The 17,551-nt window shown below is 40.9% G+C and overlaps 3 protein-coding genes across 5 annotated transcripts in view; 1 reads left to right on the plus strand and 2 right to left on the minus strand.

Annotated features, from left to right (window-relative positions):
- LOC139533057 (zinc finger protein 135-like) overlaps positions 1–17,551 on the plus strand; it is a 545,377-nt gene that overhangs the window by 119,038 nt on the left and 408,788 nt on the right. The window lies entirely within an intron of this gene.
- The window catches only part of LOC139533073 (zinc finger protein 135-like), a 165,486-nt gene that overhangs the window by 105,189 nt on the left and 42,746 nt on the right, over positions 1–17,551 (minus strand). Inside the window, exon 1 of one of the 2 annotated variants that reach the window (XM_071331306.1) lies at positions 2,259–2,573. The exons of the other annotated variant lie outside the window; for it this stretch is intronic. The gene's annotated coding sequence lies outside the window, so the exon portion shown is untranslated. Of the gene's footprint in view, positions 1–2,258; positions 2,574–17,551 lie in introns of those variants that run through there. 2 annotated transcript variants of the gene reach the window in all.
- Positions 7,917–17,024, minus strand: LOC139533068 (zinc finger protein 135-like). The gene is made up of 4 exons (XM_071331294.1): positions 16,954–17,024; positions 13,892–13,949; positions 12,583–12,831; positions 7,917–10,468 (listed from the first exon to the last, which is right to left on the minus strand). Exons 1-4 carry the CDS (start codon positions 16,996–16,998, stop codon positions 9,489–9,491), a joined length of 1,332 nt encoding a protein of 443 aa, XP_071187395.1. The 5' UTR covers positions 16,999–17,024; the 3' UTR covers positions 7,917–9,488.

Genomic DNA, 17,551 nt, shown 5'->3' on the forward strand with positions numbered 1-17,551 from the left:
CCTTGTCTCTTACTACGGGACCAATCATGGAAGCTCCATCAGTCTGCATTGTAGTTCCACCAGTCTGTCTTACAGCCTCTGCATATGATACATCATGACGGATTCTATATCTCTGAGCATCTCTCTGCACCTGGCATCCACCAAATGCTGCTCTGTGTCCTCCGCACAATTGCAACACTTAACCGTCACATTGCTCCAACATTCACCGTAATCATGTTCCCCACCACTCTTGGCACATCTTTTCACTCAACAGCTACATGTCCCATTCTTTGGCATTTAAAAACACTGTGATGATTCACTGTTGCTGCTCCAGTTTCAACTGTTCTGTTATGGAACCCTGACCTGTTCACCGGACGTGCTACCTGTCCCAGACCTGCTGTTTTCAACTCTCTAGAGACAGCAGGAGCGGTAGAGATACTCTCAATGATCGGCTATGAAAAGCCAACTGACATCTACTCCTGATGGGCTGACCTGTTGCACCCTCGACAACCACTGTGATTATTATTTGACCCTGCTGGTCATCTATGAACATTTGAACATCTTGGCCATGTTCTGTTATAATCTCCACCCAGCACAGCCAGAAGAGAACTGGCCACCCCTCATAGCCTTGTTCCTCTCAAGGTTCTTCCTAGGTTCTGGCCTTTCTAGGGAGTTTTCCCTAGCCACTGTGCTACTACACCTGCATTGCTTGCTGTTTGGGGTTTTAGGCTGTGTTTCTGTACAGCACTTTGTGACATCAGCTGATGTCAGAAGGGCTTTATAAATACATTTGATTAATAGTTGATTGATGAGGCTGGGTCAAAGTCTCTGACATGGAAGCTAAGGAATCCTATTCTGTACTTTTCCAGACAAAACCTTCTCAAACCTCAACAGCACTGATAAGCTTTCACTTCTTTAACCCTCTTCCTACTGATCAACCTTTAGGCTTCAACCACTCTGTCTCCTTCACATGTTCTTTAACATGATCATCCATGGACATAGATATTGGGACCTCAGAGATTACTCCCTTCAATTTAGCATAAGCTCCAGGGTCCTGCCTTCTGAGCTTCATCCTATTATGATTTTCCAATTGAAGAATCTTCCCTTGCTGAACCTGACCAGCACAAGATATTAACAATCTACCATTTTTTATAGGCTAGTTCAGAACAAGTTCTCATTTACACTGATGCAGCCCAGTTTAACTTCACCTCTCTTTTTATGGCCTTGGTTAACCAGATAGGGTGTAAATGAGGCCCTGTGGTCTCCTCAAACACCATCCCAACTTTCCACTGTGACACATTATTACTCTAGCTCCCTACCTTGGGCCTCTTTAGAGTTTCTATACTACATGCACCACTGCTTCCAGTATTATTATCTCTGTTCTTCCTATGTCTTTCCACTACAGACCATTCACATACTAGGCCCTCGTCCTCCCGCTCCATATCAGAACTGTCCCCCACATTGATCGCATTCGAGCACAGCTGTTGCTTCTCAAACTCTCCATTTCCATTGTTTCAGGGGTGTAAAACTCATCCCATTGACAGCCGAGCCTCACAGGTTTTCGTTTCTTCATTTCAATTAAAACCTAGACAATCAGACGAGGGGAGTTGCTTTCTAATTAGTGACCTTAATTAATTAATCAAGTAAAAGGGTGGAGCGAAAACCCGCAGACACTTGGTCCTCCATGTTATGAGTATGACACGTGCTCTGATTCATCCGCATTAATCGACGCCATTCCATGCAGTTGGCCTCACTCTCCAAATGGTGAAGGATAACTTTAGTAAGCTTCCCTCTATTTTGACACTCCACCACACTGCCTCGTGTCGCCATTTCACCACGAGCAAACTCCTAGAAAGACTACTGAAACCGTTGAAGCCGCCATTTGACGAGCCTCGTCCGAACCATCCTGATCTCGCGAGCTTACATTAACGAAACAGTGTATGTAAACTCGCGAGATCAGGATGGTTCGGACGAAGCTATTTACCAGCTCATAAACAACATTTTACACAAAACCAAGAACATGTAAAAACTAACTAAAATAAGTGGAATCTTTATGAAATGACTGACGAAATTATGTTCATACACTCATACAAATCCAAAGTCTAGCTACGTGACTTGTAAAATCGTTGCAAATCACGTTCTTCACTCACTCGGTTTGACCCCAAAATAACACATACAATTTAAAACTTTACCAAACGTGTTAATACCTTCACGGACTTGCTACCTAGCATATTATATATTCTTTCGACATTAGAAAGTTTAAACGTGCTATTACATACCTACAATGATACAGTTGAAACGGACACAACCACTATCGACATAACACAGTTCTGTCGTTTTCTACCCGGAACTTCCTGTTCCCCTCTACGACAGTGCAACAGCGTCATCTTCTTCTCTGGTATACTGACATTTACACAAATATAACGTGTCTACCGCCACCTACTGTACGGTTAGTAAACTGTAGAAAGAAATACATGTCCATTGCGGAAGCAACGACATCAAAACAAAATACAAAAATAGATAAATAAAAACATCCCACTCCTTCAGTCACAGTCCTATTCAAATCACATCCCTAAACAGTCTCATGGGCCTCGTAGGGAGGAACATCTTAAGTCACAGTCCTATTCAAATCACATCCCTACACAGTCTCATGGGCCTCTAGGGAGGAACATCTTCAGTCACAGTCCTATTCAAATCACATCCCTACACAGTCTCATGGGCCTCGTGGGGAGGAACATCTTCAGTCAGTATTCCCTGCAATCAGTGGTGTAAAGAACTCAAGTAGTATTTTACTGGGTGGCTTTCCTTAATAGGAAAGGACTCAAGTATCTTTACTTTTACTCAAGTATGACAATTGGGTACTTTTTCCACCACTGTCTGCAATGCTTCCAATGTCAATTCCTGAACTCCCAAAAACTGTCAGCCGCAAATACAATTAATCTTTACAATCGGTATCCTTCAACTGGTGAACGACGTCAGGAATCTCAACAGGTTGCGGGGCATCCACTGCCATAGCTTCCTCAGCACCAATCGCTCTTTCAACTATTTCCAGCGCCTCCCAGTAGGAGAACTACTGTACAGTTTATTGATGTGGATGTTCCTTGATAAAGAAAAAATGGATACATGCCATTGGTCAGTTCTGGTGTTATGAAACTGATGGAGAATATTTGTTTAAAAAAAATATATATATATTTAACTAGGCACATTGCATACATAACAGGTTAAGATAATTAAAGTGGTAGTTAGGTGAATTAGCATGGCAGGTTAGGAGACTGAGGTTAAGGTTAGGAAAAGGGTGAGGGTTAGGGATTTGTTTACCATGCAGGTTTTGATAACTAACGTGGCGGTGGGGAGACTGAGATTAAGGTTAGGAAAAGGGTTAGGCCAAGCTACAATTGTCAACAAGTGTTGTTCCCAACGCAAAAGAAACGGCCACAAACCAATGGGGAGCATCAATTGGTGTAAACTAGATATCATGAAACACCCGATATCAGAGAACGCCCCTAATTGCGGTCTGCAATTACACCCTTCTCGGATCAAGGGGGCAGGCTTCCAGTCTATAAGCATGCTTTCCACTGTGCTCAGAGGGCATTTTCCGTACTGCAGTTCAGCTGAAGCACGGCCCAACTCCCATTGATGGCCCCATAGCGAAGTCAATTTAAGAAAAAAGACAATTTGGTTATCAAGTTTGTAAATTAAAAATCCATTGAATTATTCAAGTAATTGCCTTAAGAGTCAGATTTTTTCCCATCACTCACAGCCAAAGTTATTAACTATTTTAGATTCATGCTGTGAGGTGGGTGAGCTTATGCCACATGCAGATGCTGAAGGGAAAACACACCTCTTGATCTGCGTGTTTATAATGTAGGTCAAGGTGCAGCCTCGTCTCATAGACTAGATGTAACATAGTAAATATAAATCCTGGACTCTCAAAATAGTGTGAAATGTTACGTTTTTATGCTTACATAAAACAGATGGTTACTTAATAAATGGAATTTGGTGGTGCTGTACTGTAACAGTGAGCTGAGCCAGTTGAAAGTATTGACGCCAGGGATATATTGTTGGTGACTGTGTGTTCCTTCATTAGTTTGTGTTTTTTATTCATTTATTTCTGGTACTCTCCTACCTGAGAGGCATGAGGCCTGTGTGGCGTTGCACTGTTAAAATCATCCCAGTGTGGAGATGAAACACCTGTGTGTTGCAAAGCCACATGCTCTGTCCTCTCTGATCTACCTAGGTGTTATAATGTGGGTAATACAGAGATAATACTAATACAGAGATAACCACTGCTCTACCTAGGTGTTTTAATGTGGGTGATACAGAGATAATACTAATACAGAGATAACCACTGCTCTACCTAGGTGTTTTAATGTGGGTAATACAGAGATAATACTAATACCAAGAGAACCACTGCTCTATCTAGGTGTTATAATGTGGGTAATACAGAGATAATACTAATACAGAGATAACCACTGCTCTACCTAGGTGTTATAATGTGGGTAATACAGAGATAATACTAATACAGAGATAACCACTGCTCTACCTAGGTGTTATAATGTGGGTAATACAGAGATAATACTAATACAGAGATAACCACTGCTCTACCTAGGTGTTATAATGTGGGTAATACAGAGATAATACTAATACCGAGATAACCACTGCTCTACCTAGGTGTTATAATGTGGGTAATACAGAGATAATACTAATACAGAGATAACCACTGCTCTACCTAGGTGTTATAATGTGGGTAATACAGAGATAATACTAATACAGAGATAACCACTGCTCTACCTAGGTGTTATAATGTGGGTAATACAGAGATAATACTAATACAGAGATAACCACTGCTCTACCTAGGTGTTTTAATGTGGGTAATACAGAGATAATACTAATACCGAGATAACCACTGATCTACCTAGGTGTTTTAATGTGGATAATACAGAGATAACCACTGATCTATCTAGGTGTTTTAATGTGGATAATACAGAGATAATACTAACACTGAGATAACCACTGCTCTACCTAGGTGTTTTAATGTGGGTAATACAGAGATAATACTAACACAGAGATGACCACTGCTCTACCTAGGTGTTTTAATGTGGGTAATACAGAGATAATACTAATACAGAGATAACCACTGCTCTACCTAGGTGTTATAATGTGGGTAATACAAACACAGAGATAACCACTGATCTATCTAGGTGTTTTAATGTGGATAATACTCATACAGAGATAACCATTGGACATGCATTTTCCATTATTTCATTGTGTTTATCACTACAGTTCCGTAAATTTGTAATTTAAAGCATATACAAGGCATTATACAAGACCCCTTGACTTTTTCCACATTTTAATACTTTACAGCCTTATTTGAAAATTGATTAAATGCATTTTTTACCCATCATCAATATACACACAATACCCCATAATGACAAAGCTAATATTTTAGCAAATTTATAAAAATGAATACCTCATTTGCATAAGTATTCAGACCCTTTGCTCTGAGACTCAAAATTGAGCTCAAGTGCATCCTGTTTCCATTGATCATCCTTGAGATGTTTCTACAAGTTGACTGGAATCCACCTGTGGTAAATTCAAATGATTGGACATGATTTGGAAAGGAACACACCTGTCTGTATAAGGTCCCACAGTTGACAGTGCATGTCAGAGCAAAAACCAAGTCACGAGGTGGAAGACATTGTCCGTCGAGCTTCGAGACAGGTTTGTGGCGAGGCACAGATCTGGGGAAGAATAGCAATGCATTTCTCAAATCTCTGTGAGCTGGGCTCCCCGCTTGTGCCGTCAAACTCCTGCCCCACGTTGGGCGCAAACCTTTTAGCGGCTCCCGGGTGGCTCAGCTGTCTAAGAAACTGCATCTCAGTGCAAGAGGCATCACTACAGACCCTGGTTCGAATCCAGGCTGAATCACATCCGGCCGTGATTGTGAGTCCCATAGGGAAGCGCACAATTGGCCCAGCATCGTCCGGGGTTGGCCGTCATTGTAAATAAGAATTTGTTCTTAACTGACTTGCCCGATTAAATAAAAAAGTGGGATGCATGCCAGCAAAGCCACTAAACAATACATTAATTGCACAATAACGGTGCCCACAAACTGTTAGGTCCCACATAAAGCTGACCCAACAGCATAGTAGCAACAACTTACCACTACTTCACCTGGCTATCAGCGGAGCCTTGTCTGGCAACAAAACAGTTCATTCAGCCTCATTTACTGCCTTTAAAAAAACATGGCTGACTTGCTTCAACAAATGTGGTTTCTACTGACAATTGAGATGTACAAACTATGGCATAAGGGGACGAAAAGCGGATAAGAGGCAATCTGTAATTTCGATTAAGACATTAATGAGCGAGCGAGAACGGAGTCAATATAACTATTTGCCCTTTTGAAATGCAAAGCAACAGAATTCCGAACATGGGCCGTTTTTACAGTGTCCTCCCTGTACACCAAGTCAGAACCGTAGGATAAATTAAGGGGAATATAAGCAGACAATGAAAACACTTACAATATTCAATGATGACATTTCTCAAAAACAGGTTATAGGCTACATGTGAACCACCAAGTCAGAACAGTAGGCAAAATGAAGAGGTGAAAATAGACCAAATTATTAGGGTGAGGCACATGGGCTACTAACATCTTACTACACAACATACACTTAGCATTACCTTCTTAGCTACAGTATACATATCTCCCTGGCATATTACATCATTTATGCAGCAGCAGACAAGACATTTTTGGACTCACCTTGTTGTGCTGTGCTCACTTGAACAGGAAGGTGGTGCGTCAGTCCTTCGTGGGCATATTTTGTCATCAAACTTTGTCATCAAAGTCTGGCTTTCTCTGGATTTATGGTGCTTTCAAGACAACTGGCAACTCAAAGAAAAAAAATGGAATCATGATGACGTCAGTGATCTTCAGGTCGTAGCTGTAGAAAGAGGCCCGAGTTCCCAATTTACAATTCCGAGTTGGATGAAAGTTCAAAACCTATTTCTCAGTCGTAGCTTGTTTTTCCCCGAGTTCCCAGTTGTCTTGAACTCACTCAAGTCAGATTTTGAAGTACCGAGTTAAGTTGTTTTGAGCGCGGCACAAATCAAGCTTCATTGACAGCACGGCCAATGTTGAATGTTTACAATTTTAAACTAGGAAAAGAGCCCCTTCATCTCAGATTTGGGACCACACAGCCACTCCACTGATTCCTTCCAAACCATTCATTGTTGAATTTGCAATTTCCAACTTGTTGTGTAATGTTTATATCCAATGGCCGATGAGCACCAATACGTTTTATCTATAATTTCTCATGATTTCTCTTCATATGACAAAGACTAAAAAGGATTTGCCAGTAGATTGTCGACTTGATTATTGATGACGACTGCTAGCTCAGATTTTGAAAGTATGATGTTGACATGATCAGTCCAATCAAAGCGACTGTAGATATCACATGATTTGACGTTATTTTATCTGTGGACAATGACCTTGAGCCTTCTTGGATGGGCACTTCCAATGTAAGTCTATGGCAGCACCCAAGGGGCTTGAATTTTCAAGTTCTACCCTTAGACTCGGCAGTGATGTATTGTCCCCATGAATGACAGAACACTGAGCCAATCACGGCACAAAGCTCCGTATTTTCTGTCGGCTTGCCCCACCTCCACAGAAAGCACTGAGCGAGGCTGAAAGACCTGCATTTTGGAGCTGCCTTACTCAAGAAAACACAAAAGAGACCATGTCTGTATGCGGCTTTAACAACAACTCAATTACAGGGACAGAGAGAACTCCTGACTGGAGTCATACAAAAACACTCCAGGCACTCAACCCATAAGAACCATTCATACTGTCAGATCTAAGATGAAGAACTGAATACAACCATAAGAACCATTCATACTGTCAGATCTAATATGAAGAACTGAATACTAAAGAGAAGAGGTTGACCAGTACATATTCATGTAACTTTATTTTTCATTGGCAGATCAATAAAGTTTGCTTCAATGCAGTTATCCAAACACATTCATGATCAGTAATTAAAATAACTAATCTAGTTTTAAAGACAATTAATAAACACATGTATTCATTTCATAAACTGTGTATTATTAAATAAAGTTGTAAAATAATCCCCCCAAACTAATGGTGAAAAGTGATCATCACACCATCTCTATCTGATACATGTTAGGGGTGGAAGGTAGCCTAGTGGTTAGAGCATTGGGCCAGTAACCAAAAGGTTTCTAGATTGAATCCCGGTGACAAGGTAAAAATCTGTTGTTCTGCTCTTGAACAAGGCAGTTAACCCACTGTTCCTAGGCCATCATTGTAAATGAGAATTTGTTCTTAACTGACTTGCCTAGTTAAATAAAGGTTCAATAAATAAAAAAAGTGTATACTAGCTCCTTCCCACAGAATACTGCAGAGGGACAACCTGGTCTCAGAGCAAAACGTATTATATTATATAAAAAACATCCGTGCCACTCCATTTAGTATGTTAGGTTACATTACATTGGACTACCAATATAAACTGAACTAAAATATAAACTAAACATGTTTAAAGTGTTGGTTTCATGAGCTGAAATAAAAGAATCCAGCAATGTTCCATATGCACAAAAAGCTAATGTCTCTCAAATGTTGTGCACAACTTTGTTTATATCCCTGTTAGTGAGCATTTCAGCCTTGGTCAAGATAATCCATATTAACATCCATCCATATCAAGATGCTGATAAAACAGCATGATTATTACACAGGTGCACCTTGTGCTGGGGGACAATAAAAGGCCACACAACACAATGTCACAGATGTCTCAAGTTTAGGGAATGTGCAATTGTCATGATGACTGCAGGAATGTCCACCAGAGCTGTTGCCAGAGAAATCAATATTTATATCTCTACCATAAGACACCTCTAACGTCCTTTTAGAGAATTTGGCAGTACATCCAACCGGCCTCACAACTGCAGATCACATGTAACCACTTTGCTAAAGTCCTGCGTGATGAGATTCAAACACGCAACCTTTGGCTAGACGTTTGAGTTACACGTCCATCCTACCATAGAGCAGGAGTAAGGCTTCTCTCCTATGTGTAAATGTTGGTGTGTTTTTAAGCTGCCCAGTTGAAACTCTCCCCACAGACAGAGTCAGACCAGGCTGAGAGGGAAGCAGTACCACCTAGTCAATTGTCAGACTAGTGTCTGACAAATCTCAAATCAAAATGAGAAGCCTCACAGAGGGTATTCAACACTAAGTGCACATCTTTACAGTAGAAGCTAACAAAACAAAGCACACGAAAACTGACAAGGTGCACACTGATCAGTAAAGTAAAGAGAGGCTAACATTATGTAACGCTCCCTTTCCTCTGCACGGTTCTCTCACAGTGAGAAACAACAGGATTTCAATAGAGTGTTCTATACTTTCTTCATTTGATCCAATTCAACGTTACAACTTATTTTATGAGATGAATTAAGTGATGGAGTGACTTTATTCTTAGCTGGTCAGAGAACTGATGAGGCTTTTCTCCTTAATGTACACGTTGGTGTGTTTTTAAGTTGCTCTGGTGAGAGAAACTCTTGCCACAGCCAGAGCAGACGTAAGGCTTCTCTCCTGTGTGTGTTCTCTGATGAACTTTTAGCTCATTTGATGTTTTAAAACATTTTCCACAGACAGAGCAGTAATAAGGCTTCTCTCCTGTATGGGTTCTCTGATGTACTTTTAGCTCAGTTGATGTTTTGAAGCATTTTACACAGTCAGAGCAGGAGTAAGGGTTTTCTCCTGTATGTATACGTTCATGTGTTTTTAAGGAATCCAATCGGGAGAAACTCTTCCCACAGTCAGAGCAGAAGTAAGGCTTCTCTCCTGTGTGTGTTCTCTGATGAAGTTTTAGCTCAGTTGATGTTTTAAAACATTTTCCACAGTCAGAGCAGAAGTAACGCCTCTCTCCTGTATGTGTTCTCTGATGTACTTTTAGCTCAGTTGATGTTTTGAAGCATTTTCCACAGGCAGAGCAGGAGTATGGCTTCTCTCCTGTATGTATACGTTCATGTGATTTCAAGTTATCCAATCGGGAGAAACGTGTTCCACAGTCAGAGCAGTAGTAAGGCTTCTCTCCTGTATGTATACGTTCATGTGATTTCAAGGTATCCGATCGGGAGAAACTCTTCCCACAATCAGAGCAGGAGTAAGGCTTCTCTCCTGTGTGTATTTGTTGGTGTGCTTTTAAGCTGCTCATTTGAGAGAAGCTCTCCCCACAGGCAGAGCAGTAGTAAGGCTTCTCTCCCGTATGTATACGTTGGTGTGTTTTTAAGGTATCCAGTCGAGAGAAACTTACCCCACAGTCAGAGCAGGAGTAAGGCTTCTCTCCTGTGTGTATTTTTAGGTGTATTTTTAGCTTTGATAGAAATGGGAAAATCTCCACACAATGTGGGCAGTGGTGAGACCTCTTAGCTCTGTGATCTTCCTGCTGTTGCTCTCTGGATGTAGAGAATGTCTCAAAATGGTCTCCTGTGTGAACAACATCAGAAGAACCAGTCAAGTAGTGTGATATACATGTCAGTCAAATGTATTTTATGAAGCCCTTTTTACATCAGCAGTTGTCACAAAGTGCTAAACAGAAACCCAGCCTAAAACACTAAAGAGCAACCTTTGCAGATGTAGAAGCACAGTGGCCACGAAAAACTCGCTAGAAAGGTAGGAACCTCGGAAGAAACCTAAAGAGGAACCAGGCTCTGAGGGGTGGCCAGTCCTCTTCTGGCTGTTCCGGGTGACATATAAATTCATGTAAGTCGGCTGTACAATTACAGAACGGGAATAAAACTATTCTCAAACTGGGTAGGAGTCAAAAACTAAAAAGGGGCGAAAGTCAAAAACTATGAGCCATATCATCCTCCATTCACTATCACAAGAGTTAGAAACTACACAGCCGTATCACAGAACTTAACTACTTAATAACCTGTTAAGGCTGCAAGCCCGAGGTCGGTACACCTATGACATCCAGCTCAACATCCAGCTCAAGTGCAGGGCGCGAAATTCAAAATCTATTTTTTTTTTTTTTATATTTAACTTTCACACATTAACAAGTCCAATACAGCATTTGAAAGATAAACATCTTGTGAATCCAGCCAACATGTCCGATTTTTTAAATGTATTACAGCAAAAACACCACGTATATTTATGTTAGCTCACCACCAAATACAAGAGGACAGACATTTTTCACAGCACCGGTAGCATGCAGCTAGCATGCAGCTAGCATGCACAAAGCCAACCTAACTAACCTAGAACTAACCTAAATAACCTAGAAAAAACGACCTCAGATGACAGTCCTATAACATGTTACACAATAAATCTATGTTTTGTTCAAAAAATGTGCATATTTGAGCTATAAATCAGTTTTACATTACTGCTACCATCATAGCTACCATCATAGCTACAGTCAGAAATAGCACGGGAGCAGCCAGAGTAATTACAGACACCAACGTCAACTACCCAATTACTCATCATAAAACATTTCAGAAAAATATATGGTGGCTAGCTAATGAAAGACTAAGATCTTTTGAATACAGCCAATATTTCCGATTTTTTAAGTGTTTTACAGCGAAAACACAATATATCGTCATATTAGCTTACTACAATAGCAAACATCACAACAAAGCAAACGGTAGCATAGCACAGTTCGACAGATATATATGAAATAGCATCTCAGATTGGGTCCTTATCTTTGTTGATCTTCATTCAGAATGTTGCACAAGGGGTCTTTTGTTCAGAAACGTCTTTGTTTGGATCCAGAAGAACTATTTCCCTCTTGAATTAGCAAGCACACTGGCTATTCTGCGCTAACCTCTCCTTCGTCTTCAAACGCATCACGTATAAAGTCACGAATAAATTTCAATAATATAATTAAACTATATTGAAAAAACATACTGATATTGTGACATGTATCAAATAAAATCGAAGCCAGATGTCATATTCATCTATAACGACCGTTTTCCAGGTGGAGAGTCCAGGTCCAAATTCGCGCCTCAGAAAAGAAAAATAATTGCGGTCCTCTCACTCCAAGAGGGTGTATGCATTCTCTGAAAGAGATATTCAACTCCTTTCTGCTCTCACTTCCGCATGACACCCAGAGGAAGGTGTATGACGTGTTTCTACAGTCCTAAGTGACATGACCTTTTATAGACAAGCTCTTGAAGAGAGACTTCGCTTTTGGAAATCTCACTTCCGGATAGGAAATGAGCTGTAAAAAGGGTTCTGTTTCACTTAGAGACATAATTCAAACGTTTTTAGAAACTAGAGAGTGTTTTCTATCCAATATTAATAATAATATGCATATTGTACGAGCAAGAATTGAGAACGAGGCCGTTTGAAATGGCCACCTCTTTCCAGGTTACTCAATGCTGCTCTTACAGCCATAACAGGTTTTAACTTCTTTAGTCTCCTCTCTGATCACTCCAGACAGCCCAGTGAATAAAACACATGCTGACAATACTGGTGTCAAACCATGCACGTCTCAGTAGCATGAAATAACATCTACCTTCTCAATGAAACAGTTCTACTGCAACTTCATCACAGTGGGAAGATGGAACAAATAACAAACTTAGTTAGATAGAACCTGCTCTTACCATGAGAAACACATTTCCCAATATTCTCCTCCTCTTCTTCATCTTTAATGTTGACATTCAGCTCCAGTGTTTGACTGCAGTCTTCCAGCTTCACTGATGCCATCTCTGGATCCTGCAGTGCAAACTGGGCTCCACTGTCACAATCAGGACCCAGTGACTGTAGGTTTGGACTCAGTGTGGAAGGAGAGTGGCAGGCTGGGTTTGTCCTCACTGTTGATGTTACCGGCTTCAGACTTAATTCAAGTCGTCCTGTAGATATAATGAGAAACGGACACAAAAAGTTATTGTCTTGACAGTTCTGCCACTTTCTTTATTATAACAAAATATATAAAAATGTTATTTTGTTAATTTCTCTCATTTCCATATATCAGGTAATTAATCATTGACAACAAAACATTAATTCACATTAGACAAAGTACACACTTTAAATTACACAACATAAGCGCACTTAATCTATAGTAGATCTCCTAAATTCACATAAATGCATAAATTACTCAAAAACCATTTAGTACAAGGTTGCAGAATGTTTTAGGCAGTACTATGTACTATTTTCCTGAATAATATTCACTGTATTATTTAGCGTTATGTTGGCCTTTGGCCATCCCTATCTACCGTCCAACGGAGAGGGATGGAGGACAGAGATAGGGAGAGAGGACAGAGATAGGGATGGAGGACACACACACAGAGAAAGAGAGCGTGAGAGACCGAGAGCGAGCGAGAGATGGAGGACAAAGAGAGAGATGGAGGACAGAGAGAGGGATGGAGGACAGAGAGAGAGATGGAGGTCAAAGAGAGAGATGGAGGACAAAGAGAGAGATGGAGGACAGAGAGAGGAAGGGAGGACAGAGAGAGAGCTGGAGGACAGAGAGAGAGACGGAGGACAGAGAGAAGGAGAGAGAGGGAGAGATGACAGACAGAGGGAGAGATGACAGAGAGAGGGAGAGAGGACAGAGAAAGAGGACAGAAAAAGAGAGAGAGGACAGAGAAAGAGGACAGAGAAAGAGAGAGAGGACAGAGAAAGAGAGAGAGGACAGAGAAAGAGAGAGAGGACAGAGAGAGGGAGAGAGGACAGAGAGAGGACAGAGAAAGAGAGAGAAAGAGAGAGGACAGAGAAAGAGAGAGAGAGTGATGGACTGACCTGCTGGGAGAGGTAGATATAGGGGGGAGTGTGTGTGTGTGTGTGTGTGTGTGTGTGTGTGTGTGTGTGTGTGTGTGTGTGTGTGTGTGTGTGTGTGTGTGTGTGTGTGTGTGTGTGTGTGTAGAAAGAGTGTGTGATATGAACAGTTGATCAAACTTAATCAAACAGTACCGACCACTCCCCCTCTTTTGTTTTGAGTAAGGCAGCTCCAAAAGGAAGGTGTTTCAGCCTTGAGAAATAATGAGAAATTAGAGATAAAACGTATCGGTGCTCATCGGCCATTGGACATAAACATTACACACCTAGGAAGAGCAGTGGTTCTCTCTATTAGTATTATCTCTGTATTACCCACATTATAACACCTAGGTAGAGCAGTGGTTATCTCTGTACTAGTATTATTCACATTAAAACACCTAGGTAGATCAGTGGTTATCTCTGTACTAGTATTATTCACATTAAAACACCTAGGTAGATCAGTGGTTATCTCTGTACTAGTATTATTCACATTAAAACACCTAGGTAGATCAGTGGTTCTCTCGGTATTAGTATTATCTCTGTATTACCCACATTAAAACACCTAGGTAGAGCAGTGGTTATCTCTGTTTTAGTATTATCTCTGTATTACCCACATTAAAACACCTAGGTAGAGCAGTGGTTATCTCGGTATTAGTTTTATCTCTGTATTACCCACATTAAAACACCTAGGTAGAGCAGTGGTTATCTCGGTATTAGTATTATCTCTGTATTACCCACATTAAAACACCTAGGTAGATCAGAGAGGACAGAGCATGTGGCTTTGCAACACACAGGTGTTTCATCTCCACACTGGGATGATTTTAACAGTGCAACGCCACACAGGCCTCATGCCGCTCAGGTAGGAGAGTACCAGAAATAAATTAATTAAAAAAGAGTATGATATGTAATGTTTTTATGGTTACATAAGACAGACGGTTACTTAATAAATGGAATTTGGTGGTGCTGTACTGTAACAGCGAGCTGAGCCAGTTGAAAGAATTGATGCCAGGGATATATTGTTGGTAACTGTGTGTTCCTTCATTAGTTTTGTGTTTTTTATTCATTTATTTCTTTTTTTATTTTACCTATCACACTAATTTGAGAGTCCCAGATTTATATTTACTATGTTACATCTAGTCTATGAGACGAGGCTGCACCTTAACCTACATTATAAACACGCAGATCAAGAGGTGTGTTTTTATTTGTCAAACGGCAGTCAAGCATCGATCACAATGTCACCAGAATAAGACCCTGGAAATGTATTGGAAAGGAGTATCAAGATAACCTTGCACTTTCACCAAGCTGTGAAGGTAATCCTGTTGTTTAATCTGTAATAAACTGCATGGTTTCCCGAGCGGTAGTGGGAGGACCACACACCGTATCATCGCGTGACTCCAACTTTACTTCCATATCATGGTTATTATAGCAAGATTTGTACATAAAGCCGTTTACATCGCCATTTCTCGCATAATACATTTAAACGCCTACGGTGGTAGGCGTGATCACCGACGACGACGAGACAGCCTATAGGGAGTAGGTCAGAGACCTGGCAGTGTGGTGCTAGGACAACAACCTCTCCCTCAACATGGGCAAAACTAAGGAGCTTATCAAGGACTAAAGGAAACAGAGGGCTGAACACGCCCCCCATTCACCTTGACGGGGATGTAGTGGAGCGAGAGCGTCGAGTTCCTCAATGTCCACGTCACTAAGGACCTATCATGGTCCAAACACACCAACAGTCGTGAAGAGGGCAACGCCCCTTCCCCCTCAGGAGGCTGACAAGTTTAGGCATGGGCCCTCTGAACACTGGCTCTATGCACACCCACTACTCTACCCACAAACTACACTGACACTCAACAGACAGACACACATACGCATATTGACTCCACACACACACAGGTTATTATATCCTGATTGTCAAGTCACTTTCACCCCTAGCTACATCCTGTATTACCTCAATTAACCCTGCAGATTCATCCTGTATTACCTCAATTAACCCTGCAGATTCATCCTGTATTACCTCAATTAACCCTGCAGATTCATACTGTATTACCACCCTGCACATTGATCCTGTATTACCACCCTGCACATTGATCCTGTATTACCACCCTGCACATTGATCCTGTATTACCACCCTGCACATTGATCCTGTATTACCACCCTGCACATTGATCCTGTATTACCACCCTGCACATTGATCCTGTATTACCACCCTGCACATTGATCCTGTATTACCACCCTGCACATTGATCCTGTATTACCACCCTGCACATTGATCCTGTATTACCACCCTGCACATTGATCATGTATTACCACCCTGCACATTGATCCTGTATTACCACCCTGCACATTGATCCTGTATTACCACCCTGCACATTGATCCTGTATTACCACCCTGCACATTGATCCTGTATTACCACCCAACACATTGACTCGGTACTGGTACTCCTTGTGCTACTATTACTTTCTTTAGAAAATATTTCCCTTTATTTATTAACTATGTATTATTGGAAGGAAGAGTTTCACTGTAAAGTCCACCAGTTGTTATATTTATTAACTATGTATTATTGGAAGGAAAAGTTTCACTGTAAAGTCTACCAGTTGTTATATTTATTAACTATGTATTATTGGAAGCAAGCGTCTCACTGTAAAGTCTACACATTGTATTTGGCGCATGTGACCAATACAATGTGATTCAACTCGCAAAAACAAAAACCATTTGTATTTACCATTCACACCATAGTAACAAAAATAGATAACATAGAAACAACTGAATGTGTCTGAATATTAGTACACATGTAGAAAACTGATAATCATTACATTCAGCTTCAAAACAGGAGAGCAACCGTGAAATTGTCTCTGATGCAACCTCACTGCCTGCACTGAAGTCCATTGACTCAGACAGAGTTGCCGCCGCCATTTTATCAGCTCGTAAAAAAACATTACACAACAAAACAATAACATGTAAAACGAACTCAGAAATCTCAAACACATGGATTCTTTATGAATTTATCTTGACGAAATAATGTATATTCATTCACTCAGACAAACCCAGTCTCTAACGATGTGACTTATCACGATCTTCACTCACTCGGTTTGACACAACAAAGACGTCATAAAACCTTTACCAAACGTGATAATACCTTGACGGATTTGCTACCTAACATGTTATGACATGTTCTTTCGATATTATAAAGTGTAAACGTGCTATTACATACCTGTAGTAATACATTTGAAACGGACACAAAAGCTATCGTCTTCATAGCACAGTTCTAGTGCTCCTTCTTCTTCTGAGGTTTTAACTGCAGTTGGCATCCAATGCATGTTGCATTACCGCCACCTACTAGACTGGAGTACAACTCGTTAATACTTCGCTTGGAAAAATAAACAAATACGCGACTATCTACACTCACAAATATACCACCCTACTCCACTATTTAAATCTATTTAGTGCTATCTCAGGCCAACAACCTGAAAGGATGGGACACCACCACTTAACACACCCTGTAACTCTTTTGATGTCAAGTCTCGCACACACAAATACCTCTCTGCAGCTGCCACCAGAACCTCAGTTTTCTGCGACCTACATTCCATCTCTTCAGTACAGTTGATAACCATTGCTATAAATGACAAAAATCCAATCTTACGGAAAAATATATCACTTGTTGGTTTAACACCTCTGTACTGGTACAAATCTACTCCTCACACCGCTACTCTCAGAATCCCTCCCCCTTGACCCATCTTCCTCTACTTTCTTCACTGCCTCAGCATATGACAACTTCTGCACTACCCTAACCCTGGAAACCTCAACCTGCC

Source organism: Salvelinus alpinus, chromosome 10, assembly GCF_045679555.1.
Source record: "Salvelinus alpinus chromosome 10, SLU_Salpinus.1, whole genome shotgun sequence".
In the NCBI taxonomy this organism is placed as follows: domain Eukaryota; kingdom Metazoa; phylum Chordata; class Actinopteri; order Salmoniformes; family Salmonidae; genus Salvelinus; species Salvelinus alpinus.